This window comes from Chlamydomonas reinhardtii, chromosome 9, assembly GCF_000002595.2.
Source record: "Chlamydomonas reinhardtii strain CC-503 cw92 mt+ chromosome 9, whole genome shotgun sequence".
NCBI lineage: Eukaryota > Viridiplantae > Chlorophyta > Chlorophyceae > Chlamydomonadales > Chlamydomonadaceae > Chlamydomonas > Chlamydomonas reinhardtii.
In genome coordinates, this window is record NC_057012.1 from 445,242 (window position 1) to 469,479 (window position 24,238).

The window sequence follows — 24,238 nt, forward strand, 5'->3', positions numbered from 1 at the left end:
CGCGAGTCTGGAGTTAGTTCGCACAGCCTCACCGCCCCTTACGCGCACTATTCTCTGCTATTGCACAGCCATTCACGGCACCTTTATTCAGGCCAATCGACCAGAGCATTTCCATGCCGTACACGTGAGCACCGCACACGCGCCCAGCGCCGTCCCAACGCAGGCAATCACGCCTGCAGCAGCTTGTGTAAACACATAAACAAGGGGGAACAGTGAACATAAGGGCAGGGAATGCAGGGAGATAGGGATGTGGCTGCCGCCCGGCCAGGATGTGGCTGCCGCCCGGACAGGATGTGGATGTCGCCCCGGCAGGATGTGGATGTCGCCCCGGCAGGATGTGGATGTCGCCCCGGCAGGATGTGGATGTCGCCCGGCCGGGATTGCGCCCCTGCCCCCACGGCAGCTATAACCTATGGCACCCGGACCGCCGAGGGATAGCTCGCGGCTTAGGATGTGTGCCCAGGCCCCTGTCGCTGGATTTGTTCCGCGAGCCTGGTCTGCATCCCTCTGCGCCAGCTCCGCGTCTTCCGGCCCCCGCCCCCCGTCCTAGTCCGCATTACGGTAGTTCCGCAACACTCGTCAATAGTCTGTCCGCAATCCCCGCAGCCACGCAAGCATGCGCTGCGCAACTTCCGGGCACCGCACCGCATGGCAATGTGCCCCAGGTCCCACACCCTACAGCATTCGCGGACGTGTTTGCAAACCACCTTGAATTTTTGCCGCAGTACTGGGCCACGCTCAGTGCGAGCTGGGAAGCGCTGCATTGCCCGTCGTTGCTTGTGCGCGCCCGTTTCCGCTGCACGCTGCTGCGCGTCCGTGCCCTCCAGCCGCGCTGCCTCCCCAGCGGCGTGCGCGGGGAGGTGATGCGGCCGCTGCTTAGCGGACATCGCTGCCACACGCGCTGCCTCCGCAGAAGCATGCGTGGCGAGGTGATGCCGCCGCTGCGTCGGCGCTTGTGCGGCTGCTGTCGCGCCATTCTGCCGGCACTGCATTCCACCGGCACGAGCGTGTGTAGCCTAGGGTTTTGTGTCGCGTGTGTGACTGCGTGTGGACTTGAGCAGCTAAGACTGCTGTGTATCGCCTGCTTGGTGTAGGATTAACCTTGCTTGCTATCAGCCTGAGAGAAAGGTGCGAGTGAGAAGTTGCCGTACAGTTGGTCGGCGCACGTAGCGGGCAGTGACGCCTGTGAGCGGCACTGTCCGCTGTTACTCCATATTGGCTTTACGATGACTAATGTGTAGTTCTTGTGACTCGCTGAGAGCAGACTGATCACCTGCGGGAGCGAGAACGCCAAGGCGTGTTCAGCGGCAGGCAAGACCAGCGTTTGGACCAGCTAGCAATCGGGGTCATGCCCAGTGAGAACCGCCGGGGTATCTCACAACTCGGGGACTGCGACGGCAGTCCATTGTCCCAGCAACCCGCAACTCGCGTATTCCTCCAGCAGTGAAGCAGCGTCCTCGCCTGGCCAGCTAGGTTATGTCTATGCCTAGCCTGGTTTAACACAGGTGGCCAGAGTGCATGCGCAACCCAGTAACAGCGGCTGCTTCCCTCATCTCGCAGCTACCCATTGCTGCGGGCGGGCAGTGGCTGGTCATCGGCGGCTGGGGGTGGAGCGACCACTGGGGGGAGACCGATGTGCTTGGGCTGCTTGGCGCCCTGCAGCGCCACTGCATCCAACGGCGCTGGCCGGCGCCCGCCTACGTGCTGCTGGCGCCCCCCACCACTGTCGAGCATCAGCAGGGCTTGGGTTTCCCATTCGGCATTCCGGTGCCGTTTGACCTGGTACAGACCGGCGTCGGCGTGCATCACGCATGCAGCCTCTACACCAACCTGGCCACCGCAGAGCACCTCACCGCCGTGTTCCGCGAGATGCGGCCCCTGCCCCAGCGACGCCTACCCCAGCTCGTGGCGCCCGGCGTGCGGCTGCCTGTTGCCGCTCAAGTCGAGCCGCTGCCGCACGTCCCGGTCCATGCACCGGGTCAGCGGCTTGCAGCCCTCCCCGCCGGCGCCACCTGCATCCCCGCGGACGCCAATGCGCCGGCCCAACCGCTATCGCCGCGTGACTGGGAAGAGCTCCTGGGGCACGTGCCGGGAGCATCCTCCGGCCTGCCGCCCAGCGCAGCGCTCGCCGCGCTGCGCTCAGCCCCGCCGCCGCTGGCCCTCAGCGCCGTCCTAGCAGCCGCCGTCGTCTTGCAGCGCCACTACCTCACGCCTCACGACACACACACGCCGCCGCCCCAAGTGCTGGCACCTGCAGACGCAGGACCGGTACTGCCGCTGGGGGGGAGTGACGACGCAGAGGACACGGAGCTGGCGCGAATGCTGATACAGCGGCAGCCCGGCAGCGACCTGCTGGTATTTGCCACCATGGTGGCGGCGCAGACTGACGCAGGACGTGGTGTGGGGTCCGGAGACGTGGGGCCCGGAGCAGCAGCTGGCGCTCGACACAGTTAAGGCGGAGTTTGCGCGCGAGGGCCTGATCCTGCGCGCTTACGACCCCTCTCGGCCGCTCATCCTGCACACGGACTGGTGTGAGGACGGCGTCAGTGGCGTGCTAGGGCAGCTGGATGACGACGCGCGGGAGTACATGGTCGCCTGTGTTAGCCGCACCTGCAACGTGCATGAGCGGCGCTACGGCAGCTACAAGGGCGAGCTGCTGGCGGCGGTTTGGGCCATTCAGACCTTGCGCCCCTACCTGCACGCCACGCCGTTCACGCTGGTGACAGACCATGCGCCCCTGGAGTGGCTGATGTCACAGCCGGAGCTAACCGGACAGGCTGCGCGCTGGGCGATGATACTGCAGCAGTACAGCTTCTCGGTCGGGACTGCTCAACCAGAACGCCGATGCGCTCAGCCGCGACCCGCTACCCACCACTCATGACAGCACAGGCGCTCGTCTCGACAACGACGACGACCCACTTCCAGTGCCGCCGCAGCGCGTACCGTACCCTGGCAGGGGCTGGCCGCAATATGCCCCTGCACCCGCGCCTCCAGTCGTGGCAGTCACCACTCTGGCGCGGGCAGGCATGCGCACGGTGCTGCCGCCCTTCGCTGCCGCACTGTGCAGCGCCACCACAACGCCTGCCGTGCTGCTGCTGCACCCGGCGCAGCCCTGGGCGCCTGCGTCACGCCTGCAGTTCGCGTGTTTGCAGGCCACGCTCACGCCGGCAGGCGACACCACGGTACCCAGCCCCGGTGAGCTCCTGCACGACGAGGACGACGAACACGCATTGCGCACGGCAGCGCTCATAGTCGTCCAGCAGTCGCGCGCCCTCCGCGCACTCAGTCCTGCGCCGCGCCTGCGGCTGCGTACATCAGCGCTGCACGGCAGCGTGGTGGGAGTCAGCACCTTCCTGCGGCAACATGCGCTCATCTTTGCCGCGGAAACAGATGCAATCTCGGTGCTGGAGGTCCCGGGAGGGTTGGCACCTGGCCTGCAGGCGTGCCTGCGGCTAGGCTGGCGCATCCGGCGCTACTGCAACCTCGACAGCAGTGGAACGGTGCGGGAGGCACTCAGCGGGCTGCTACCGCACCTTGCACGGCTACACCCGGACCTGCTGCCGCCGCCGACGCCGGCAGCGCCCGCACGGGAGGACCAGCCACGCGGCAGTGCAACGCCCGCCATTAATGGCGGGACAGGTGGCGGAGACATTCATAACCGGCAGAATGACACGACACTGCTCCACCTGCATCCGCCGGCTGGGGTGCGCTGGCACTGCCGTTACCACGCCCGGGCCCGCGGCCGCGTCACGCGGGCTGCCTGCCACGCCCTCGCCCACGCTGTACTGGGGGCTCCTGGGGGGTCCTCAGTGACAGCGCAAAGCCCGCGTTTGCTGCATCTGGGGAGTGGGGTGCAGTGAAGATAGCTGGCGCCAGCGACTCTGTATTCCGGGAGGAAGCGCTCCAAGTTCCAGTTCGTACCTTGCATGGGGCTGCCAGCGGCGGTCAGATCCACTGCGGCCGCCCTCCGGGGTTTAGTTGGCGAGTGCCGGAGACCGTAATCACTATTCAGCCCCACGCGGTGAGAATGCGATCCCATGGAACGGCAAATCTCGCCAGAGGGCCTGCATTGGGCCCCGCTTCTCGCCGCTACCTGCAGAAGCAAGCCCTGGTCAGCAAGTCCTGCACACTCGTGGGCAGTGGGCAAAGTAGGGGGAGGAGCACGTAGCTGGGGAAGCCCCTGCGTGAAGCAGAAGGACTGAAGAGTGAAGAAGCGCCGTCCGGCAGACTGTGTAGGCACAGGTCGGCATGGGCAGAGCAGACGTCGTTCGCTAGCCCCCTTACACTGCAATGTTGGTGAGGGTTCCACGCACCGGGCAGCGCGCATATCTGTTGGCTATGAGGAGCTGACGGCTCCTGATGGCCCACGGCCCCTACATTCAGGTAACTGACAGCGCTTACAATCGACAAGCGGCACCCGCCAGCGTTATCCAGGTGGGGAGTACACACCGTGAGTAGACACCCTAGCGCTGGCTAAGGGTCCGGCGGCGTTGCCCCCTGTCCTGCTGCACGCGCGCGGAGCACTATAACACTACCGTAATTGCATCAGGCTCAGCAACGGCCACCACGCTGTAATTTCATTAACAGCGTCCCAGTAGCATGCATGGGTGCACCCTATGAAGCATGCATGGAGTCTTCGCCAAATCCGCTCCTGGAAACGCACGCGTGCACATCCGACATCGAACCAGTCCCGGTGATTCCTGCGCACTGAAGAGCTCTCCCAGCGCCCAATTGTCAAAATGTCGTGGCATCGCCCAAATCTGCCTCACCGCCTTCTTATTGCTAGCACCTCTTGTTACTGCCATGGCGCACCTACCCCGTCAGCATACACACATCTGGTTGGGCACAATGAAAGCTCCCACCCTGAGCCTGCCAGTCACATGTCTGCAGACCCCGGCCAGCCGCACTTGCGCATCGGCAACGAACGCCCGCCCCACTCCTTCCACGCCACACACACGTAGCACCCGTGCCTGTGACAGCCTTGGTGAACCTAAGACTAAGACAGGCAGTGACGGCCCAGACGTATACCGCGCACTGACACACGCAAGCACCATTAGCACAATGAGAAATGAAATATTCCGCTGATCCGCTTACTAGGGATTGTTTCTTCTCAGTATTCATCTTGAAAGACCTAAGCACATGCTCACCTTGCTACCATTCCATCACCTACACCTTCCCTCGCCACTTGCAAAACAGCTGCCTGAAGCCTCTCTAAATCTTTAACTCTGCCCCTCAGTACAATACTCGCGTGATTCTCTCACAGCAAAGGGCGTTTCAGCTCCCAGCTGCTTCCTCACTGTGGTTTGGCTACGAGCCTGGGCCTGGCGCCCACACCCCGTCGCAAGCACTCATGTTGCTAGCCCACCTTCGCACACACGCTTAACCACCCAGCCAAGCGTGCCCTGGTAGCTATCTGGCTCCCAGCACCGTCTTGAGGGTGTCATAGGTGTAGTAGCTCAGCGCGGCGCTGGGCAGCACCTGCGCACGTAAAGAGAGGAGCGCAGCACAGGGGCCCGGGCGTTTAGAAGTTATAACATATGCATCAAGACATTCGAGAACCGGAGCTGCATCATAGTGGTGTCTATCTGAGACGCGTCGGCATGCGGCCGTGATGCAACTGTGCAACCCACCTACTTACCCAACTTACCCCTTGTAACAGGGCGCCTTCCTGTCCTACCAACTCAGCCTCAACACGCTCCCCCGTCTCGTCCCTCTCCATCACTTCCCGCTCCCTTCCCGGCGCTTCCCATTCTTGCTGCCCTTCCCGCATCGCCTGCCGTACCTGCAGCATGTTGGGCAGCAGGCCGCTGTAGAAGCCCCTCAGCCCGTCCGCCCGCACAATGGCCGCGATCGCCGCCGCCACCCGCGCCAGGCCCGGGCTGTTTGCCACTGCCGCACTGGTGCTGAACGCCAGCAGCCGCCGCTTCGCCGCGCCGGCCAGGTGGTGGCCGCCGCCGCCGTAGCGCAACGCCGAGGAGGCGGCAGCGGCAGCGCTGCCGCCGCCTGCGGCGCCCGCGCCGGCGCCAGCGGCGCCTGTCGCGTTGTGCAGGTGGTGGTGCAGCTGCTGATGGTGGTGGTGCATGTGTGCGGCGGCAGCCAGGCTGCCGCCTGAGGCAGCACCGCCTCCAGCGGCTGCGCCGCCGCCGGCCGCCGCCGCGCCCGCGGCGCCGCCGCCGGCACTGCCTCCGGCCGCGGCCGCCGCCGCCCTCATGCCGGCCAGCGCCATGGACTGCAGCTGCATCTTGCGCCGAATGACCTCCAGCGGATACACGATCAGCTCCGAAGCCGCGCCTGCGCCGTCAGCACCGGCAGCGGGGCGACGGCAGGTTAGTGAGCTGGCACACATGCAGCCGGCACATACTGAGGCCACCAAAGCCTCTCCGCGCAGCGGGGGCGCCCAGCACACGCCCTGCCTTCGGTGTCAGACCGTCACTCCCCTTTCACTCCTCCCTCCGTTGAACCCGACACGCCGCACTCACCCGCCATGGCTCCGTACAGCAGTGTGTACTGCGGTGGCACGTTGGGCGCCGCCAGGCCCTGCCCCTGCCCCAGGCGGTGCGCCGCCCCCGCCCCTGACACTGCGCCTGCCTCTCGCTCCGCCACCAGGGCTGCCAGGTGTCGCGCCTTCAGCAAGTCGTACACGCCATAGAACACGGCGCCCGCGGGAGCCATGCCGATGACGGCGGGCAGGCAGCCTGCGGGGAAGAGGGATTTCCAGGCGTGGAGACTTAGGAATGATAGTGGATGGGTCGGGTGCGAGAGACGCATGCCATATTACACAACACAGGATAGGGAGGAAGATGGGGGAGGGGCAGGCCACGTGCGTGCAGCCGCGTTAGTTACTAATGTCGATCCCCGCCCCCGCGTTCTCCATGAGCAGCTACCCCCCTCCCCTCGCTGCTGCGCCGGCTCGCGCGGAGCCACGCACCCGAGTACAGCGCCGGCGCCCCCTCGTGCTTGAGGATGCCCGCCAGGGTGGTGAAGGGCCCGGCACCGTAGCGCGGCCCCGCCACGGCGCCCGCCATCAGCCGCGTGCGCACCACGTCCAGTGGGAAGCACACCAGCGTGGCAGTCACTCCTGCGGGGGGGGATGTGTATGAAGTGAGACACGTGTCCCTTGTCCCAAGCGCGCGTACCGGATGTGCCCTTGGCGCTGGCGACCATTTCCCCCGACATGTGCGAATCTCCTTATTTCTCTTCCTCCCCTTGTCCAAGTCCCCAGCAGCGCCCACCCAGCCTCCCCGCTAGGTGTCCCGAAGCAAGTCTCGCCATCCAGTCTTCAGACCCAGTCCCCGCCCGCACCCGCGCATGCGCCCGCCAGGAATCGCTCCATGTTGCCGTCTATGCCGCTGAAGCCCAGCAGCGCCGCGTGGTACATGTCGAACGAGAAGAAGTTGACGGCCTGGCGGAGGGGCGGGGGAGGCGGCGGCCCAGAGGGTGGGCAGGCGTTGGGACCAAGGCACGGGGCGGCACGCGGCAGCTTGTCGCGGAGGCCTCCAGGAGGTCCCCGGCCGCCTCCCAGTATCCCCTTGTCCCCCCCTCTAACTCCGCCAGTCCTGCTCACCTTGAAGGGCGCGGTGCGAAGCACGTTGAGCGCATTGCCCTTCCAGAACCCGCCGATGCCCTCAGTGCGCAGCACCTGCAGGGGCGGACAGTATGCGTGCGTGCGTGCGTGCGTGCGTGTGGGTAGGGCGCGCACGATGAACGTGGCGAGACACACGGTTGGTGGTCACGATTGCCGCTCCTCACAACAAGTTCATTGCCTGGTCACCCTGACGCACACACACACACACACACACACACACACACACACACACACACACACACACACACACACACACACACGCACGCACGCACGCACACACACACACACACGCACGCACGCACGCACGCACACAGCCACCCCGCCCGCACCCAGGCGTCCAGTGGTCCAACGCCAGCCCCTGTCCATGTCGTGACTCGCCTGGGCCGCGGTGGTCACGGCGTCCCCGGTACCGTTCTTGAGCAGCAGGTCCATCTTGACGCGCTCCAGGGGCGCCACGCAGCTGCGGCTCACCACCGCCGACATGGCGCCGCTGAACAGCAGCTTCAGGTACCTGCGGGCGGAGGGTGAGCGGAGGGTATCGAAGATGGGGGATGGCAGGCAGTGGGTAGGGCGGCGAGCGTTGTTGTTGTTGGTGGCGGTGGCGGGGTCGTGAGGAGTTGAGGATAGCCTGTGCGCGGTGCGGTCCTCCCACGTGCATAACATGATACGCTGAGGCGCTTGGCTCACCGGACTGGGTTCTCAAACATTGCTGGCTTGGGCTTCGCCACCGCCACCGCCACCTCCTGCTCCTGTTCCTGTGACTGCCCCTTCGCCGCCCCGTGATACGGCGGGGCCGCTGCTGCTTGCTGCTTCTTACTGTCGCCGGCCTTGGCCACAGCTGTAGTGGCCTTGCTGCCCGCACCAACCCTTTCACCCATACTGTTACAAACGTTGTTGCTCGCGCTCTGTGTTGATACAGCCGCGGCAGCTGCTGCAGCTGCGGCGGCGGCAGCCGCGCCCGCAGCGTTACGCGCTACCGCCGCAGCAGAGGGAGCGGATGCCGCCGCAGCGGAGACCGTGACCGCTGCCGCCGTTGCGGGCTGCTGGGAGCCGGCCATCGCTGCTGTGGCTGTCGCCGCCGCTCCGCTGCCGCCGCTGCTGCCCGCGCCACTGGCCGCCCGCACGCCCCCTCCGCCGAGTAGCTGCATGAGGCCTGAGGGCACCGACAGTGCCGCCGCAGCTGCTGCGCTACCCTGCTGGCCGTGCTGCTCCACCGCCACCTGCGGCAAGCGCACCAATGCCGCCGCTACAGATGCCAGGCACGCCGCCTGCAAGCGCATCACCGATGGCGCCTGCTGCTGCTGCTCCCGCTCCTGCTGTGCCGCCACCACCTTCACCGGCTGTAGCAGGCCCCTGGACAGCGCGCCTGCCCGCTGTGATCCGGTGCCTGGCAATGCCGGTGTCGTGGTGCTGTCAGGCAATGCTGATGCTGATGTCGTGCTAGCGGCGCCGGCCAGGCCGAGGTGCGCCTGGGCCAGCGCCAGCAGGCCCAACCCAGTCGTGTGCCCACGGTGCGTCGAAGGGCCGAGCAACTGTAGCAGCGCCTGGCGTTGCAAGTCGCTGGACGAAGCTGTGGCGTTTTCAGAACTATCACGGCTCGTTTGTGTGCCATCCAGACATTCGTGTGAGGCTGGGGCGGGTGCAATGTTAGCGTTGCCGTAGCGACATCCGCTGCGTGAGGTGGGGCGCGCTGGGGACTCCTCAGGTGCAACCGACCAGTCCGTCGCGGCGCTCCGACGGTCCGCCGCGCAGAGCTGGGCTCGTTTCCAGGTCATCGAGGGAGATACCCGAATACGGCACACGCTCCTTCTTGAGAAAGCCCGCGCTGTGCTGCCCAAGTGGAAGCTCGCGCATTGATCCTCGACGGCGCTGGGGTCCACACGGTGTGTCACATCCTTCTGCTGCTGCAGTAGACATCCACTGCTAGCACAGCCACCGCGCGTGATGAAGTGGGAGGAACTCGACATTTCAGCGCCTTGACGCGAAAACGTGCCGGCCGGCAAGTGGGCGCCCCGCAGGCGCGGTTTGACGTTGCTAGAGATTCATACGTCTGTGACCAAAAAATCGTTCCGATCCAATACTACGCATCAACCCTCGACAAGGTAGAAGGACCCAATCGGCTGTTCGCGTTTCAAAGTTTGAAGGCAGATCGCCAAGCGACGCCGGGTGTAAGCAAAAAATGTGCAAGTCGTATGTGTTGCGCGCTCACGTTGCGGCCCCTTCGCTAAAAAGCGCAGTTGCCACCGCATGCCAAAATGCGGCTCTTCTTAAGCATCATCCGCGGCCACTGGAAGCCCAATCGGCGGCTCAGAACAGTTCCACTGGCGTGGCGCATAACAGCTGCGGGCTCAGCGTGCCTCAGGGGCTCGCAGGGCTTGGGGACATGCGCCAACACATGCCGGCACCGAACTTTCTAGTGATTACAAGCCAGTGCCTGTATCTTTCCGAACAAGTTGACCATTCCAAATATCCTTGTGATGTCGCCCGGCATGCTGTCCCCACGCCTTCCTCCACTTGTCCCTCGCACTCGCTACAGTGCACGAAGTGCAACTCCGCGCCCGCCCCCACGGTCCGCCCCCATACAGATGACTCTTCTGCATCGGCCTCCTCTGATAGTCGAACACGAACACTCACTTCCATTCCCTCAATTGCCCGCTTTGACACTAGGGAGGCCATTAACACTACGTACACACTGGGGACACCCACAAGACGCGCGAGTAGCGTTTGCACCTCCTCCTGGCTACCAGGGACACCCACGGCAAGGTAGGTCCAAGAGTACTCTCCAAAAACCAGCCTGAGCAGCACTCAAGTGCACACTCCCGACGCACTCCCCAACCAGTGTACATCCAGTGATCAGGATGACGTCCTGCGCCACCTGCTTCCACCAGCGCAAGACCTTCGGTATCCCGCCTTACCTCCCCCACACCTGTCCACCACAGGTAAAGATAAGGTGAAGATGACACAGGCATCGTCTTCAGTAGATGGAGACGTCTAGGTAGTCGCCTGTCTGGAAGTTGAGGCTGCGCAGCGTCTTGGTGTCGTCCTCGCCCGGCCGCGTGGCGTGAACCACGCCCACCTGCACGGAGCGCCAGGGGGAGAAGTGTCACAGAGCCGGGCCATGCGGGCAAGGGCGCCAAATCACATGGAGCTCTTTGCTCCTCAGGCTTCATTCAACCACGCATAGCCGCAGCGCTGGTACAGCATCCAGATTCCGCGCCCGCGCCCTGAGCCGCTCCAGCCTGCAGGCACGCCCACCTGCACCCGGTCGCCCGACACGCAAACCCCCTCCCCCTCCCCAGCAATCCCCGCCACCCTGGTCAACCCCCGCATCCCCCACACATCACCCCACCTGTCGCATGACGTTGCGCCCCTTGCGGTCGGGGTACACGAACGCGAAGCTCATTCGCGCGTTGCGGGCCCGGGCGGCGGGGTTGGCCTCCTTGATGAGGTCGGACAGCTCGCGCAGGTCGGCGTCCATCCAGGTGTAGATGGCAATCTGCGGAGGTGGAGGCGAAAAAGGACAAGATGGGGTTTGCGAGCGCATGCCTTGTCAAGTTAGGTAGCAAAGTGTGAACAGGTCAGGAGGCACTAAGCTTGGCAAGGTGGCGCATGCGGGGCTTGCGGACCCTGCACGGGCAAGCCTGTCCGCTCAACCCACGGCCGACAGCGCGCCCGAAGGGTCTCCTGCCCTCGGAGATTGTGTCGCCCAGCATCCTCCCCGCCGCAGCTCACCAACCTATGACCTGATCCCCTTTTCCTGATGCCTTTCCAGCCCCACTACCGCGCACCTCGTCGGGCAGCTTGGCCCGGTCCGTGAAGTCCTCCAGCTTGTGGTGGCCGCCCTGCTTGGGGAACACCCGCATCAGCAGCGGGCAGGTCTTCTCCCGATCAATCTCCAGAGCTGGCGCAGCGGGCTGCGAGGCGGCGGGCGGCGGACCGCGGGGCCCCGGGCCGCCGTAGGGCCCGCCGCGGGGGCCGTCGTTGAAGCGCGGCCCCCCGCGCGGCCCGTCCCGCCAGTCTTGCCCGCCCCGGTACATGGCTGCCATGCAGCGTGCTGGGGACTGCTGAGAGGGCGGGGCTGCTGGAGGTGGCAGCTATGTGGGCGCGGCTGGCACGGACTCCTTGGGCTGGGCTCCTGTATGCGGGCAGCGCGTGTTGCAGCTCGAGGGCACGGTTGTGCGCAGGTGTGCTCGCTGCGCGAGTATGCGTACCGTGTCGGGTTGGTGGGCAAGCGCAAACCCACCCCATACCCAGTGCAAGCCCGCCCTAGTCTACATCCATGGCATACCCTCAGATCGTCTGCGCCTTGGTGGTGCTCGCCAAGCGCCAGGGACCAGCCCACACAAGCTGGGATCTCTCTCAACAGGTGCTATTGTAATTACGCCAAGCCTTAAAGCACTTTAGTAGCTGGTCAAAAGCAATTTCAGAAGCAACTCAGAGGCAATGGACTGCGCAGCGTGCAACCAATTTTGCGGGCAGGTTGGTGCGCCACTCAGTAGCAGCTGCTCAGCACGTATTCAATGCTTTGCTATGCTCTAGGTAAGGGGAGGTTAAACAGCGCTATTCTTCAGTTGGGATGAGGAATGCAATGCTCTAAACCCCTCCCCATGGTTTGAGCAGTCATGTAATTCTATGAGCTAGGATCATGTCCTTCAACTATTCATAGGTCCTGGGCTGGCAGTTTGCCCTTTCGCAGCACCGATCCTTACCGGGGCCCCTCTGTTTCTAGAACCAAGGTATTCACCTTGAACACTGACATGACAGTCATCAAGACAAACATTGGAAATACAGGAATGTGCATCGGGCCGCCGTTGATTGTGCGTCCGCATTCCTGAGTGTCGCCCGGCGCCAACTCTTCCCCGGCGTTGCTGGGCGTGCAGCTGCTGGCGATCCACAAAGGGGCTATAGGCTGAAACAAAGGTTGTAGAGAGTGTGGCAGGCTCTACCGTTCTAGGAAAATGGACCTGGAGGCAGCTCAAGCGGCGGTGGAACGGGCGTGCGAGGAGTTCAAGGTGTGGCGGGGCGAGGGGGGTGTTGCGCGGGCTGACGGGTTGGGATTGAAGAGGGGCCACGGAAGCGGCACCCAGACAGAATAGGCAACTGGTCCGTGGACCATTCCCCGTCGCCTGCACACGCACGCGCGCTGCCTTGCGGTGTCGCAGGTTCCCGCCACCGCCGCTGCCGCCTCGGCGGTCCTGCTGCAGTTTCGCTCCTCCCCCGGTGTGCTAGGCGCCTGCCGCCACATCTTGGACCGCTCACACTCAATAGATGCACGGTAAGGGATGAGGGGAGCACCTTGCTCGGGCTCGGTAGGCTTAGCGGGGGCGGACGGGTTACCGTATGAACCCCGCGCGTGTTTAGTTCCCTCTGCGGCCCCGTGCTGTGATTCCCATCCGTCAAAGTTTCTGACCTGCTCCTGCATCCTGTACGGTGTGCCGCCGCAGCTTCCACGCCGCCGCGGCGCTGCGTGAGTCTGTGGTGCGGGACTGGGCGGCGCTGGGTCCGGGTCCGGAGGGCCGCACCGCACTGCGCCGCTATCTACTGGGGTACCTGGCGGCGGCGGCGGAGCAGCCCGCGCTGCAGGTGGGGGCGGGAGGGCGGGACAGCCGCGTGGCGGAGGGCTGTGCGTGCAGAGTTGATGGGGAGAGAACAAGGGAGAGGAATACGATGGGGGTCGTGAGGCGGAGGATGCTGCCCAGGCATGAAGGCTTCAGGCCGATGCTGAAGCAAGGAAGGGCTTGAGAAGGTGGATGAGTTGTGTGCAACACGTGCGCTCGGCACAGGGTTACGCTGCCGAAATTGTATGATGCTTGCCTCGTCGGCGCCCCCTCCCGCCAGTGCGGTGTGCTCTGCCACGGGGGCCGCAGTTCATTCATCCCGCTAACCGGCGCCGGCCTCCTACATGGCCCCATGCAGGTGGTGCGCTCCTCGCTCATCTCGGCGCTGGCGGTGCTGCTCAAGCGCGGCTGGCTGGAGCCGGGTGAGGGGCCGGCCAGCCGCGCGGCGTTCTTCCAGGTGGGGGCTGAGGTGGGGGGTGGGGGCCGCATGACGCCGGTGGCGCAGTGCGCTGCCGCGCTTGCTGCGTGCGGCACTTGCTGCCGAGCGCTGTGCACGGCCCTTGCTGAACTGTGTTGACGTCCCCACCCACACCCGCGCGCTGCCGCCGGCCTCAGGAGCTGGAGGCGGCCACGTCGCAGTCAGCCGCCGCGCGGCGTGTGGGCGTGCAGGTGCTGGAGGTGAGCGTGGCCCGGGGGTCGGGGCGACACACGCAGCAGCAGCCGTGGCCCCTGGCAGGGGAACAGCATTCGGGTCCCTGTGCTGCACTTTCACGCCGTACAACAGTCGCCAGGGCTGGAAGAGAATGTGTGTTTTGCGTTAGCCCCTTACTCCGTCGTTGCTGCGCCTTGCTGTCAGTGGCACTTGAGGCCCCACCCCTGACCCACCATCCCCTCTCAGGCTGTCGTGGGCGAGTTCGCGGTGTCCTCCGCCAGCCCGCTGGGACTGCCGCTGGAGCACCACGCCAAGTGCGCGGCGGACATGCAGGTGCGGGCGTCCGCGGGGGGGGGGGAGGCAGGGGTGTGTGCAAGCATGTGTGGAGCGCGGACGGGGCGTGCCGGGTCAGGGACAGCAAGCCGTGTGTGTGTTTGGGGTAGTTGTAAATACCAAACGAAACCAAAACCAACTAAACTGGGGTGGGGTGGGGCGGTTTCGGGTGGATGGGTTGGTTTCGCCATTCTCAGTAAGGTTCCGCCAAGACGCAGGGCAGTAAATGGCAGAGGGTGTATGCCGTTGCATGCCGTTGCATGCCGGGCCTGTTGGGCTGGGGGCCAAGGGCGAAGCAAACTCCCTGTCTGTGTGCTCCATCTTGTGCTGCCCTGCGCCGCCCCCCCCCACAGGACCACTACCTCCAGGGCATCTTCCGCCACGCCGTGGGTCTGGGCCGCGCCGCCGCGCAGCAGCACGACGGCGACACCTGCGCCGCCTGCCTGTCCCTTATGGCCGCCATACTGGCCTGGGACTTCAGGCGCAGCGCCGCATCCTCCTTCTCAGCCGCAGCCGCCGCCGCAGCAGCCCGCCACCACCAGGCCAACGGTGGCCTGCACGGCGCACCGGGCGGCGGCGCGGGCGGCGGCGGTAGCGGCATGGGGCTGGGGCTGGGGGCGGGACCTTCGGCGGGCGCGGACTGGGCGTCGCTGCTGCTGGCGCCTGATACGTTGGACTGGGTGGCGGCACTGCTGCAGCAGCTGACGGCGGCGGCGGCGGCGCCGGGCGCGCCGGCGGCTGCTCGGGAGCTGGTGGCCCGGGCGCGGAGTGTGGTGGTGGCTCTCAGCAACCTGTCCGCGGACGTGTTCCCCAGGGAGGGTGAGGCGGGGCGGGGCGGGTGGGGGCGGGGCGAGGAGTCGGAAAGTCGAGGTGATGTGCGCACGGCGGCAATACAGAGGGTGATAGGTACTGGGGAGGCATCGCAGGCTCAGGCCCTTGGTGTGGAGAGCCCGTGGGAAGGACCGCGTCACTTCCAAGAGCCGCCTCACGAACGTGGTGGACTGCTGCAGGTCCGGAGGCGCTGACGGGGCCGGGCGGCGGCGTGCGCGGCGGCTACCTGCGCGCGGTGCTGCGCTGTGTGGTGGCCTGGGTGGCGGCGCCGCGGGAGGTGGTGGCGGCGGCGGCGGCCGGCGACGAGCTGCCGCTGTGGGAGGCGTGCAAGTGAGGCGGGCAGGGGCGGGGGCGGGGGCGCAGAGGTTTGTTGGGAGGGGTGCTGGAGTCCGAGGGGCCGCGGCACGTGGTGATCGGTGTGTGGACAAGGGCGGTCTGGGGCCCTCCACCGCATTGTGAGCTGTTCCTCCACCATTGCCTGCTTAGGATCCCACGCGGCCGTACCTATTGCTATCGTTTCACAGGGCGCTGCTGGCGCTGGCGGCGGCGCACCCGCCGCGACTGATCCAGGGCGCGGGCGATGACGTGGTGGCGGCGGCGTCAGGTGGCCTGCACGCCGGTGGTGGCTTCCTGGCTCTGCTGCAGGTGGGTGCGTCCGCGTGGCGGCACGAGGCGTTGGGCATGGGGCCTGGTTGTAGGGGCCTGCACACGCAGTGCAGCGGGGTTGGGTGCCGCACGGCAGAGGCGCCGCTAGACTCAGCACACGGCGTTACGCTGCAGCCGCGTCGCAACCGCTCCCGGCGTACTCGCATCCACACGTACACGCACCCGCGCACAGGCGCTGACGCTGGAGGTTATCCGCGCCAGCTGCGCGGCGGAGGCGGGTGGCGGCGGAGGCGGCGTGGGGGGCCTGGAGCAGTGGGCGGTGGAGTGCCGCGACATGCTGGTGGAGGTGAGGCGGGGTGGCGGGGTGTGGGGAGGGTGGGGGGCAGGGGCAGGCGAGGGGGGGGCAGGGGCAGGGGCGCGGGCAACGGGCGAAGGAGGGAAAACGTGTTGGACGAAGGGGGCGTGTATGTGCAAGGGTAGGAAGGCGAGCAAGCGCTTGGTATGCGCAAAATGGTGCACGGGAGCAAGAGAGACGGGCATGGGCACGGGCGCGGGCAGTGGGGGACGTGCCGGGTATGACCCAGGCCGCGCTGCACATCAGGGCCCACCTGCCGACAAGGCCGCGCCTCCGGCCAGCATACGGTGACGGCTGTCATAACGCACGCACATTCCTGAATGCCCCGGCCACCCACAGACCTGGGCGCTGATGGTGCAGCGCGACTGCGGCGGCGGGGGGCTCAACCCGGGCCTGGCGCTGTCGCTGGCGGTGGGCGGCATGGGCCCGCCCACACTGCCCGGGCTGGCGGAGGGCGCGGCGGCGGTGTTCGGGGCGCTGGTGGAGGCGGCGCTGGCGGCGGCGGGGCAGGAGGCGGAGGACGAGGGCGACGAGGACGTGAGTGCGGGGCGCATGAGTTGAGATTGGGGCGATGTGCACACGCAATGTTGGCAAGCCGACCTTTGGGGCCGGCGGGGCTTTGGCAGCTTCCGCCCTGCGATGTGTGAAGGTGACTTGAACCACCAACCCCTAATCACGAACACAGGTGTCCGCGGAGAACGAGGCGGCGGAGGCGGCGGCGGAGGACGCGCGCATGGCGGAGGCCGCCGCGCTGGCCCGCGCCGCGCCCGCCGCCACCTTCCCGCTGCTTGCCGCGGCCATGGGCGCCGCGCAGCAGCAGCTGCTGGCGGCGGCGGGGCCGGGCGGCCCCGGGGCCGGCAGCCCGGCCTGGGCGGTGGCCCTGGAGCGGCTGTGCTGGCTGGTGCGCATGGCGGCGCACTGCCTCGCGGACAGCGGCGCGGGCGAGACGCCACTGATGCCGCTGACACTGTCCATCGCGGTGGAGGCGGGCGGGCCGGCGCTGGCGGCGGTGGAGGGGCTGACGGCGGCGCTGCTAGCGCTGCCGGCGCTGGCGCTGCAGGAGGGCGCGGCGGCGGTGCTCAGCCCCAGGTGTGCGTGTGCGGGAGGGAGGAGGGGAGGGTGTTTGCGTAAGTCCATGAAGGAGGGCGTACCATGGATTCCGTGCTCCTGTATCGGACATGGGCGGCCATGGGTTGCCGGCGTGTCTGATCTTGCTGATCCCGTCATGCCTGCTGCAGGCTGATGGAGTGCTGCGTGTGGTCCCTGGCGCGCTGGAGCGACACCTACCTCTTCCCCGAGGAGCCCGAGGGCCTGCCCGCGGCCCTGGTGGCCGCCTACGCCACGCGCGCGGGCGGCGCGGCCGGCGGCGTGGCGGCGGGCAGCGTGGCGGCGGCGGGCGGGCACGTGGGCCAGGGCGTGGCTGCGGCCGGGGGGCCCTCGCCAGGGGGCGTGGGAGGTGGAGGTGGCGGCACGGGCCAGGCGGAGGCGGTGGTGGACGGGCTGGCCCGACTGGCGGCGACGTGCCTGGTGTCGTTCCCGGGCGAGGCGGAGCTGCACGGCATGGTGGGTGGGTGGGTGGTGGGTGGGTGGGTGGTGGGTGGGTGGTGGGTGGGTGGGTGGTGGGTGGGTGGGTGGGTGGGTGGGTGGGTGGGCGGGTGGGTGGGTGGGTGGGTGGGCGGGTGGGTGGGTGGGTGGGTGGCACTTGGGTGGGCGTGGTGGGTGGGTGGGTGGAGGGGTGGCACTTGGGTGGGCGTGGTGGGTGGACGGGTGGTCCTTGGGTGGGCGTGGTGGGTGGCAGGTTGGTGGCAGGTTGGTGGCAGATTGGTGGCTGGTTGGTGGCTGGTTGGTGGGTTGGTGGGTTGGGGCTTGGAGGGCTGCGGGGATTCGGCATGAAAGCTGCGGCCTTGCGGGTGCACCGGGCGGGGCTCGCGTCGCGTCAGCCTCAGTGCGCGAACTGTGTTGTTTTCGTAGAGTCCGCTGCTCTCGAACTGCTGGGACCCTGAGGTGCCCGCCCTCTGCCCACTGCCCACTGCCCACCGCCCCCCACCCAGGTGTGCACGGTGCTGCTGCCGGTGCTGTCGCGGCGGCGGCCGCTGTGCGCCTGCCTGCTGGAGGCCAGCCCCTCCTGGGCGGAGCTGTGCTGGGCCTTCGCGGCGCGGCGGCCGCAGCTGGCGGCGGGACTGGCGCCCAAGCTGCAGCGCTGGCTCAGCCAGGTGCGGGCGGGGCGGGGCGGCGGGCTTGGTGGGTGGGTAGACGAATGGAGGTGCGCCTTTGGGAGCTGCGCCATGCATGAAGCTGTAAGGTATCGCTAACTCGGGAGGTTTCTTGACAGTTGCCCGATGTTTTTTACGGTTGCTTGATGTCTTGCACCTTTGCCGGGCTGCAGAGCCTGTGCCAGGCGGCATGTGGCTTCCCCTCCGCCGACTCGCCACAGCCGCTGGCCACCTCACCCGCCGGCGCCTACATCGCCAACCTGCTGGGCCCCACCGCCGCCGAGGTGCGCGCGCTGGCGGCCCGCCCCGACCTGGGCTCGCTGGCGGCGCGGGCCGACGTGGTGGCGGCGCTGTGCGGCATGCTGGAGGCGCTGCGAGGCGGCGCCTGCCGCGGCGCCGCCGCTGCCGGCGCGGCGGCTCGGGCGGCGGGCTGGGCGCTGCTGGCGGGCGAGCTGCTGGGTCCGCTGCTGGCGCTGCAGCGGAGCGCGGCGGGCGAGGACCCGCGGGTCTCGGCGCTGCTGCTCAAGCTGGCGGCGGCGGTGGTGGAGCACCACGTGGGCTACCTGCAGGTGGGCGCGCGTGGGGAGGGGACGGAGGTGGGGTGGGAGGAAAGGAATGTGGTGGGCGGACGGGGAGGTTGCGATGTACACACGCACGGGAACGGTGGTGCGGGGGCGATCCTTGACAGTTGTGACACATAGCAGCGCGAACAGCGACGGGCAGGTCTCAGCGGTAGCGCTCCCTGCACTCTCAGGGGTTGCAATTGTAAAGACAGCGGGTGGCGGGCGTAGGCGGCGAAGCAAAGGCAAGGGGTTGTCCAGTTTGGCCTTGAGTTGACTGATTGAGGTGGTATTTACATGCAGGCCGAGCAGGCGCACGTGCTCATGAGCTGGGTCCTGGAGCTGCTGCGGCAGTACCGCAGCGGCCGGGCAGCGCGCGTGTCAGTGGCAGCGGCGGTGGCGGCCGGCGGCGCCGCCGCCTCGGCGCAGCGGCGGCGGCAGCATCCCTCGGCACACAGCCACCACCACAAGCACGGCGGGACCGCGACGTCGAATGGGAACGCTGCAGGTGCGCTTTGCTTTGCGCACACATAGGTCAAGGTTGTGAAGCTCACATGCTGTGCACAGATTTAAACCTGTTCCATTTTCCTGCCCGACTCTTTCCTAACCCCCAAAGGCGCGACCGCGCTGCGCGAGGACGCAGCCGCCGACGCCGCCCGCGAGCTGCGCGCGCTGCTGTCGCTGCTCACGCACATCACGCAGCGCGACGTGGCGCTGGCGGCGGCCGCCAGCGACGGCTGGGCCTCGTCCGCTGGATCCACGCCGCACAGCGTCACCATGGCGGGCGGCGGCGTGGGAGGCAGCACGCCACGCGGCGGGGCGGCGGCGGCGGGGCCTGGCCCGGGCTCCTCTGCGGGCGCCGAGCAAGAGTCGGGCGTGGCGCAGGTGGGTGAATGGGGATGAGGATGGGCGGTTGTGTAGAGGCGGGGGACAGCGTGTGCGCTCCGTCATCGATGTTGCGGATCATGTGCCAGAACACGCACGTCTAGCTGAAGAAAAGTGTGTTCTGTGCCCTGTGCAAGTAGTACTATGCCACCACATCATGTGTACGGTACTCCCCGTGTGTCGCAGGTGGTGTTGACGGGCCTGGACGTGTTGCTGCCGCTGCTCACACCCGAGCTCATGGCCGCGGCCACAGCAGCCGGCACGGGGGCGGGCGGCGGGGATGGAGGCGGAGGGGGCGGCAGCGGCGGGCCGGGCGGCGCGGGCGGCAAGCTGTCGCGGCTGCTGTTTGGGCTGCTCGCCTACATGATGGAGGTGCACCCGCACGCGGTGAGAGTTGAGGGTTGAGAGTGAGAGGAGAAGGCGAGAGACTCTTTGGAAATGGTGCATGGGGCAGCGGAGCCCATTCAAGCGGTGAAACATCGTCACTGAAGCTTTTGGCAGTGTACGCCTCCGTCGCCGAACCCTGTGAGCTGACATGCATTTGTGCCGCCCTCCCCTGTTCAGGTTGTGGCGCTGCCGCCGCCGCACTTTGCCACGCTGCTGTCCTGCCTGGAGGCGGGTGCACGCGGCGCCGCGCCGCAGCAGGGGAGGAACGGCTCCGGCGCCGGGGCTGGCACCAGCGGCAGCAGCGGCACGGGCTCCACGCCGGCGACGTTCGACGGCGTGGTGGTGCAGTCGGCGCTGGAGGGGCTGGCAGGTGGGCCGGGGCCGGGCGCTGCTAACCACACGCGTGGAGGGCCGGCAGTCCGCTGGTTTCCTTGGGAGGCACCGCAACGCCACCCTCAGCATACCTGCACGCTGCGGCACGCTCCTTGGCCCACGCCCACTCCCACGCCCCCGCACAGGCCTGGCCAAGTACCACCACCAGTCGGTCATGAACGGCGGCCGCGGCTTTGCCGGCCAGTGCGCACCCGGTGGGGCCGGGCCTGCAGGCGGCGGCGGCGGCGGCGGCGGCGGGCCGCTGGGGCCGTACCTGGTGCAGCTGCTGCTTGGCATCTGCCTACTGGGTGCGTGCGTGTGTGCGGGGCTGCAGGGCGCAGCCTGGCGGGGCTGCGGGGTGTGCTCGTAGGGGTTTGGCGCGGTGCTTCCTCAGTCATTGGCGCGTGCCGGTCCTGACCCAACGCAGCGTGGCAGCTGCTGCCATCGTTTGACATCCTGGGCGTCGGGATGTCATGTAAACTCCCCTCTCACCTCCCATGCACGGCTCTGCCGCCCCTCCCGCAGGTGACGCCGGGCCGGACGTGGTGGAGCAGGCGGGCGACGCGCTGCTGCCGCTGCTGCAGTCCGACCCCGCCGCCTTCGCCAGCCTGGGCCAGGCCCTGGTGCAGGTGAGGCAGGGAGGGAGAGGGGGGGCGCGGTGTGGATGGTACAGTACTTCGCTTACTGCGGCTTCGCCTGGAGCGGAGTGTCGTGTGTAGCCTGACAAGGCGGATCCTGGGCACCCTGTGCACTCTGACCCTGCTGCGCGCTTCTCCTGCGCCCCTGCCGCGCAGTCCTCGGACCCCCGTGTGGCGGGACAGGTGGGCGCGGCCCTAGCCAAGCTGGTCAGCCCAGCAGAGCCGGCCGCGGGGCCGGGAGGGGGAGGGGCCGGTGGCGGGGCCGCCAGCGACGCGGCGGCGGCGGTGGCGGCGGCCAACAGTCTTGGCCTGGACCCACGCAGTCTGGACCTGAGCCGCCTCAGCCGGCGGGTGTTCCGGGAGCGGCTGTGCAGCGTGGTCGCGGAGCTGAGGGGGCTGCTGCGGGTGCGGTAGCGCTGGGTGGGGCGAGGGCAAGCAAGGAAGGAGGGGAACATGGATGGGCCTTAAGGTATGCCGTATGCGAGACGTGCGGATACCATGGTCAGGCGTTGACTGGAGAGCCACGCTGTGGCAGAGGCTGGCGTGCTCGCCTCGATCGCACTGCTTGCCCTCCTCTGTCGCTTGCCACAATCCTGCCATTGTACTTGGCTGCCAAAGACCAAGACGATACGATTGTCAGGTCTTGTAATCCGTTTCCCGCCCAGTCGACAACAGCGCAGCGCCGCAGCCGCCCCAGTGGCTTGCTCTCCAGGGTGGCTGGTTGCATGTCTTGAAACTTGCACTGTGCCGGTGTTCCTCTAACTTAGTGATTAGGGTTGAGCCAGTACAAAACGCTTGGGTCAAATCCAATCCGCTGAGGGGGGAACAACCCTAGACCTACCTCCCTTACGACCCCTCTGTTCAAACACGCGGCAGAGCATATCACCTCTGCTGCACTCACCCGCATTGCCAAATGTTTGGCCTCCGCCGCTGCAATGCCAGGTGCACAGTTCTGATCATCAGGGCTCACAGGCAGCACACAGCTTGGTGGGGCCCTGATTAATTGGCCCACCAAACTCAAGCTATGCTCGATTGCTCGGCACTAGAGCCGTGCGTCTGGCCGTCGTCCACAGTCCACTAAAACACACTGTGATTCCCCTGGCCGTGGATTGTGACCCTCCCCAGCACACTTGCCTGCAACCCTGCATGACCTACGATGCAAGCCCTTGAGCGCAACACTGCAACACAAGTCACCACGGTGCCCGAAATCACCGTCTCGTCCTCGCAAAGACGCCAGAGAATACAACTGGCATCACTACGGCACCCGCACGCGTGCCTAGCATCCCAACGCCGCCGGCCAGCACTGCACAGCCGCACGGCCGGCTTCTGTTTGCCTGCACCGCCGTGCTCGTGTGCACCCACGTGAATTGCAAGGAATGAGTGTGGTCGTATTGATAACTAGGCGGCTGCCCTCGCGCTCAGGATATGCTGATTGAAGCGGTACCTGTGCAGTCACAGGAGCCATTTGCATGTCAGGTGTAGTTGACGCTGCCCGGGATAACCTGTCCAAACCCGCACGTACTTACTATTCCGCAAGCTGCTTAACATCCTCAGCCTGACCCAGCAACCGTCCCTGACCTAGCCTGCCTTCCGACCCGCCCTGCCTCGGGACCCTACCTCGCGAACTGCTCGTCGCTGAGGTGCTTTGCCCCCGCTATGCGGCCTAGGCAGCCGGCGGCCCCGCAGCAGCAGTCGAAGGGCGTCTCCATGTCCCACTCGGTGGAGGGGTAGAAGAATGTCAGCTCGGCCCCGGGCGCCACGTCCTGCAGTGCCTCGACTGCAGGAGGCGGGATGGGGACGTGGGAAGGGGCTGGGCCAGCGAGGGCGAATCCGTAGCGTATGCGGCCAGGGCTCAGCAAACAAAGTGCCAATGGCGCATGCGAAGGCACACGCACGCTTTGCCCTGCCGCACAGCTGCTGCTGACGTGTCAGGCCTCACACTGCATGGTGGTTGTGTTCCAGAAAGTGTTGGGCGCGCAGGAGTGGTTGATGTTCTGCACGCAGGAGAAAACGGTGTCCCCAGTGTCAGCCATGTTTGCTTGCATGGCCGGAAACCAGCCGAACAAGGTCCGCTCGTTTTCGAGTACGGCACCACTTGGGCAACGTGCTGTACGTTGTGAGCAATCAAGGAACGCAAGCAACACACCAATCCAGATCACAACCGCACCTGTAGGTACGCGGGCTCCAGGATGATGTGCGAGTTGGGACCAGTCTGCATGGTCAGGTAGTTGGGCTCCCGCAGCTCCTCCTGGCAGCCAGCCGGGGGGACACGGATATGTGGGGAAGAAGCGGGTAGCCGTGAGCGCAGATATGAGTGGCAGTACCAGTAAAGTAACATAGTTGAGTACCGGTATGCGTAGGGGGCGTGTAAAGACGAAAAATGGCAGGGGCATATGCCGTGCGCGTAATGTATACCAAGCCCAAGGCAGCGTGTGGATACCCCGAAGACTCTGCCAACCGCCATGTGTGCAATGACGCGGAGCCCAGGCCCAGTGTGTGAACCACCTTCCTCAATTTTTTAAATGGTGAAGACAGCCTTCTGGTCACGGCCAAGTCATGTCCCATCGCGCCCAACGAGACCCCACACCATCGGTAATGTTGGGGGTCTCACCGAGGCCCCGAAGTCCTGAACGATGTTCCCTCCTTTGAGAGCGACAGCCGCATGTAAGGAGTTGTGTCCTGCGCATATAGATTATGTTATGAATTTGGCGCGTTGGCCCATACACTTCCCCCCGCGTTCACCTGTTTTCGCGCGCCTGTGCTCAAGGTGATCTCCTGCTGCATATCGTTCGCTAAAACCTACATTGTCAGCATCCACTGTAACATACTTTGGCGGGCCGTTTCGAACACGCTCTACAAGTGCAAGACTCATTGTGCTTCAGGCAAAGCCATGTATGTTATTCGGTCCATACAGGAAATACATAAAGCCGCGTAGATATTGGGTAGCGCGCGCGCTAAACCTGTCGGTCGTTACGTTTAAATCCAAGTTTAAATCACCAACCGAATGCATGCGTACTGCTGTCATGTATGCCCCCTGTGCTTACACGAAACGCAGCATCACCAGTGAGGGGGCATCGATTATGCAATGCACGCATGCAGGCACCGCGGATTGCTTGTCTTAAAACGAGGGCAACATCTGCACCATAACCACATGCTGCCGTGCATGCTGCTTCTTTGGCACAGCTTTTGCTTTTATGGGCTGTGCTTCTGCTGCAGTGGGTCTAATTAAGAAGTGTATTGGGTGAGTGCTTGTGTGGGTTGAA

The 24,238-nt window shown here is 66.1% G+C and overlaps 5 protein-coding genes across 6 annotated transcripts; 2 read left to right on the forward strand and 3 right to left on the reverse strand.

The window, feature by feature from the left end:
- The first annotated feature begins 1,228 nt into the window (after positions 1-1,228).
- Positions 1,229-4,260, forward strand: CHLRE_09g404503v5 (uncharacterized protein). 2 transcript variants are annotated; one of them, XM_043066136.1, is made up of 4 exons: positions 1,229-2,321; positions 2,383-2,840; positions 2,995-3,639; positions 4,100-4,260. In XM_043066136.1, exons 1-4 carry the CDS (start codon positions 1,519-1,521, stop codon positions 4,150-4,152), a joined length of 1,959 nt encoding a protein of 652 aa, XP_042920734.1. In that variant the 5' UTR covers positions 1,229-1,518; the 3' UTR covers positions 4,153-4,260. The 2 variants fall into 2 exon arrangements, with proteins under 2 accessions (XP_042920734.1, XP_042920735.1); XM_043066137.1 differs by having other exon boundaries at positions 1,785-2,321.
- Positions 4,261-4,268: 8 nt separating this feature from the next.
- Positions 4,269-9,861, reverse strand: CHLRE_09g404450v5 (uncharacterized protein). The gene is made up of 8 exons (XM_043066134.1): positions 8,273-9,861; positions 7,964-8,096; positions 7,565-7,639; positions 7,303-7,402; positions 6,929-7,078; positions 6,480-6,695; positions 5,783-6,291; positions 4,269-5,478 (listed from the first exon to the last, which is right to left on the reverse strand). Exons 1-8 carry the CDS (start codon positions 9,358-9,360, stop codon positions 5,410-5,412), a joined length of 2,340 nt encoding a protein of 779 aa, XP_042920736.1. The 5' UTR covers positions 9,361-9,861; the 3' UTR covers positions 4,269-5,409.
- Positions 9,862-9,993: 132 nt separating this feature from the next.
- CHLRE_09g404400v5 (uncharacterized protein) lies at positions 9,994-12,138 on the reverse strand. Its single transcript, XM_001695081.2, has 4 exons — positions 11,874-12,138; positions 11,374-11,720; positions 10,935-11,081; positions 9,994-10,661 (listed from the first exon to the last, which is right to left on the reverse strand). The coding sequence occupies exons 2-4, from the start codon at positions 11,620-11,622 to the stop codon at positions 10,560-10,562; spliced, it is 498 nt and encodes a 165-aa protein (XP_001695133.2). The 5' UTR covers positions 11,623-11,720; positions 11,874-12,138; the 3' UTR covers positions 9,994-10,559.
- A 110-nt stretch (positions 12,139-12,248) lies between these two features.
- Positions 12,249-21,636, forward strand: CHLRE_09g404350v5 (uncharacterized protein). Its single transcript, XM_043066132.1, has 22 exons — positions 12,249-12,597; positions 12,748-12,860; positions 13,030-13,168; positions 13,502-13,600; positions 13,759-13,821; positions 14,042-14,128; positions 14,482-14,947; positions 15,139-15,289; positions 15,484-15,604; positions 15,798-15,911; positions 16,260-16,457; positions 16,606-17,009; positions 17,159-17,483; positions 17,972-18,133; positions 18,307-18,702; positions 18,997-19,201; positions 19,310-19,578; positions 19,765-19,965; positions 20,143-20,335; positions 20,484-20,645; positions 20,863-20,966; positions 21,132-21,636. The coding sequence occupies exons 1-22, from the start codon at positions 12,544-12,546 to the stop codon at positions 21,387-21,389; spliced, it is 4,284 nt and encodes a 1,427-aa protein (XP_042920737.1). The 5' UTR covers positions 12,249-12,543; the 3' UTR covers positions 21,390-21,636.
- A 56-nt stretch (positions 21,637-21,692) lies between these two features.
- Positions 21,693-23,938, reverse strand: CHLRE_09g404351v5 (uncharacterized protein). Its single transcript, XM_043066133.1, has 6 exons — positions 23,718-23,938; positions 23,587-23,654; positions 23,143-23,223; positions 22,915-22,969; positions 22,593-22,752; positions 21,693-22,419 (listed from the first exon to the last, which is right to left on the reverse strand). The coding sequence occupies exons 1-6, from the start codon at positions 23,845-23,847 to the stop codon at positions 22,374-22,376; spliced, it is 540 nt and encodes a 179-aa protein (XP_042920738.1). The 5' UTR covers positions 23,848-23,938; the 3' UTR covers positions 21,693-22,373.
- Between the last annotated feature and the right edge of the window lie 300 nt (positions 23,939-24,238).